The sequence below is a fragment of the Fulmarus glacialis genome, unplaced genomic scaffold (genome assembly GCF_000690835.1).
Source record: "Fulmarus glacialis isolate BGI_N327 unplaced genomic scaffold, ASM69083v1 scaffold42, whole genome shotgun sequence".
Classification (NCBI taxonomy): domain Eukaryota; kingdom Metazoa; phylum Chordata; class Aves; order Procellariiformes; family Procellariidae; genus Fulmarus; species Fulmarus glacialis.
The window spans coordinates 13,088-16,356 of record NW_009199527.1 but is presented as its reverse complement, the minus strand read 5'-3'; the positions used below and the strand labels follow the sequence as shown (position 1 = coordinate 16,356).

Sequence of the window (3,269 nt, the reverse complement as noted above, 5' to 3'; positions counted from 1 at the left end):
ACTGGAACTCTGTCAAAGACCAGCAGTGTGTAGGGCTCATCTAAAAAGCCTGGCAGCTGCAGCAGCCTAGGGACAATGTGAAATTTTATTTGTTCCAAAATAGCTTTTGGAGCAAAACCAAAAAAGAAGAACAATTTTGCTAGAAATTAGGTTTTGTTTTGGGCTTGAGGGAACTGGAAGAGATTTGGCAGAAAATAGAAAACATTTTCATGGGGAATACAGTTCACATTTTCATGTGAGCAAAACATATCATTAACAGAAATAGCTGAACAGTCCCCACCGCACCACAGGCCTTCATAACACGACTGCACCTCCACTTTCCCATCAAGCACTGGAGCACAAACAGACCCAGATGCTCACATCCAGTGTTTCCAGCAGAACAGTTTTAGGAATAAGTTATAAATAAATATACGTAACATGAATATTAATTCATTAAAGGCTACTTTAGCCACTACTTAACTGACAGACACTTCAGTCTCTGAATTTCTCCATGTTTCTGAAATCTAAAGCTCAAGGTCAAGAAGGGGAAGTACAGAAAAGGCTCATAAATGCACTCTAAACTGCCTGGGATTGGCAGAATTGGCACGTGAGTATAGACCCAAGAGAGCTCAGTACTCTGCTCACAAGTAAATCAAGGTCCAGCTCCTTGGGAAGACACTGGCCCTTGAGGTGGGAGCAGCCCCAAGACATTGTCACTCCGGGTACGCAGAAGGACCCCATACAAAACTCAGTTCTTTCTGCTAGGTGCTACGTCATAGCTATTGCAGAGTCCTCAGTGCTGCTCTCCTGCTCCAAGCCCACCCGGCGGATGGACTCCCTGTATTTCTGCCGTCCCAGCTCAACGATGGTTTCAACCTCATCAGCGATGTCCTGGCGGCCACTCTCTTTCATGGCTGTAATCAACTTGCTCACACAGTCAGGATCCTCCAAGTTTTGCTGAGCCCATGAGAAAAGCATGTCCAGGATCTGCTTATCAAGGTCCTCTCTGAAGAAAGGGGGAAGCACAGAAGTAACCAACACACTCTCCTGACTGGCAACCCAAAGAGGCCTTCACCTGAGTCCTAGCCCATGACTGGAGCCCCAAAGAAGCCATCCAGACACACAAAGCACTCCGTGGGCCTGCCTTTTCCCCACCCATCATAGGAGTTGCAGTTCCTCCACTAAAATCTCTCTAGAAAATTTTTTTCCTAATGGAAATATCAAATTAAAGCATTCTGCTTTTGAATGTAAATTCCCCACAGGAACAGTAGTTTGGTGATAACAAGTCGCATTCTCTCCTACTGCTCTGGCTTTTTGGTCAGACTCTATGTCCCATGACGTACCACAAGCTCTTTTTGAATAAAGACGATATTCACAATTAATGCCATAGACCACTGCTCATTGTCAGAGATGGAGTCTGGCCAGGAATCCAGATCACAGAACAAAACAGGAATGTGACTCATCTGAACTGCAAAGCTCATCAGGTTTGTTATTTCCCAATTTTGTTTTTCAAACGTAAAGTTTTTGTTTTATAACGGCAAGAGAAAATAATCAGTTTTCCATAAAAAAAGGTAATGTTTTGAGAAGAACCATTAGTCAACCCATCTTTTATCCAGTGAAACAATTCCAGTGGGAAAACTTTCAGCCAGCCGAGCATTAATTTATACTATTACACTGCAGATAGATAGATAGACAGACAGACAGATATAATGCATCACTGTTGATCACTGTGTCCTATCTTACCTGTTGTTGTATCCTATACGCTCGATCTGCTGATAGGTCAAGCCCAGGTTCAGGCCAATGGTCTGCCAGTCGGCTCCCACGCGCCTGGCAATGCTCAGCAGGTTTGCCTGTGTCAGGAAGCCAGTCTCGGCGTTGCCCAGGTTCAAGAGAGGGAAGGAGAAGCCATTCAGGGGACCGGGGTTCTCACCCCAGCGGGGTTTTAATCGCTGTGTCACAGAGAAGAGAGAGAGAGAACATGCTAAACAAATTGGTTTTGTAGAGGACAGTGTCTGGCCATTCAGTCTCCACACTGAAATGTCCTTCCTCCTTCTGGGGACGGAGGAAGATCTTGGGGCTAAAGAGTCAGGCTGTGAGAAGCAAGGAGCATTCACACTGGCAATGACCAGCAATGCTCACTGCCTCTAAAAAATATCAGATCATAGTGTTCACAGTCATAGCTCACACTGGAAATTTCCTTTCTTGTCTTTACAGAGCATTTTTCAATGACCCATCTCCCCAAAGCGTATTTGCCTCAGCGGTAAGAGAGCACTTAGTCTAGATTTGTAGTTGAGGTTGCATGTTTCAGAAAGGGATGTGAGATCATGGCACATGATCTGAAGGGAAGCATTCAGACTAAAAAGGTATTTATTGTTTTAAACTTCTCAAAAATCAATTAAATTCCATAAGCAAAAGTTGCATTTCTCACTGTAACATACAGCCTAGCCTTTAAAGGCCAGTGGCTCATACCAGAATACTTATACTCAACACCTGTATTGAAAGCCAGCCTAACTACCTCATCCTAGACCTTTCTTTTTTCCTGCTGTGTGACTAAGAAATTTATAAACAAAACAGACACTTCCCTTAATTACAGTGAGCTTCCTCCTGTTCTACATCCCTCATTCATTCAAAGGATCCACCCTCTCTGACCACCCAATAAGCCTGCGCTTGACAGGCAAGATGAGCAGGGGAGATGGAGACCACTCCCAGCTATTCATGTTTCTCTTTTCAGAAGAGCTCACGGCTGGGAAATCTCCACCACGACATGGTTGGGCAGCCATTTCTTGCAGTCATTCATTGCATCCGTTCTCATGGAGGAAGACAAAATTAGCTGAGCAGGAAGGCCATGCTCTTACCCCATCTAGATTAATTTTTCTGTAGGAGACAAAACAACTCACAGGCAGTTTGATGGGCAGAGTAGCGAGCCAGAGGGAGTCTGGTCCTTTCCTCCTCCTGCTGGCATCTTTAGGGATGCTCTCGGGAACTGCCCCTCGGTAGAAAGAGACCTTTGCAAACAGAAAGCATGCAGTGAGGCTCAGATTCAAGCACAGTGGCCAAGACTGTTTGCACCATATCTTTTCTGTCTGGGAAAGAATGAATTCAGCATTTCTCACCTATCCTCAGTCCATAAATATGGCCTCCCAATTAAGTGTAACTGGGAGGAGCACTGAGGTTCTGCTATAAAGGCTGGACTCACTGCCAACACCCCAAGAGTTAATGGCAGGAATGTAAGTCAGAGAGCTAAGTGATGAGTGGTCCTTCCAGACTACTCTTCTTGTTTATTCAGGGTT

The 3,269-nt window shown here is 44.9% G+C and overlaps 1 protein-coding gene across 1 annotated transcript in view; it reads right to left on the bottom strand.

Annotated features, from left to right (window-relative positions):
- Window positions 1-747: 747 nt before the first annotated feature.
- Window positions 748-3,269, bottom strand: part of PIDD1 (p53-induced death domain protein 1) — a 13,962-nt gene continuing 11,440 nt past the window's right edge. The window contains 3 exon segments of the mRNA XM_009573262.1: window positions 748-985; window positions 1,723-1,928; window positions 2,877-2,984. Coding sequence (XP_009571557.1) covers window positions 748-985; window positions 1,723-1,928; window positions 2,877-2,984 — 552 coding nt within the window.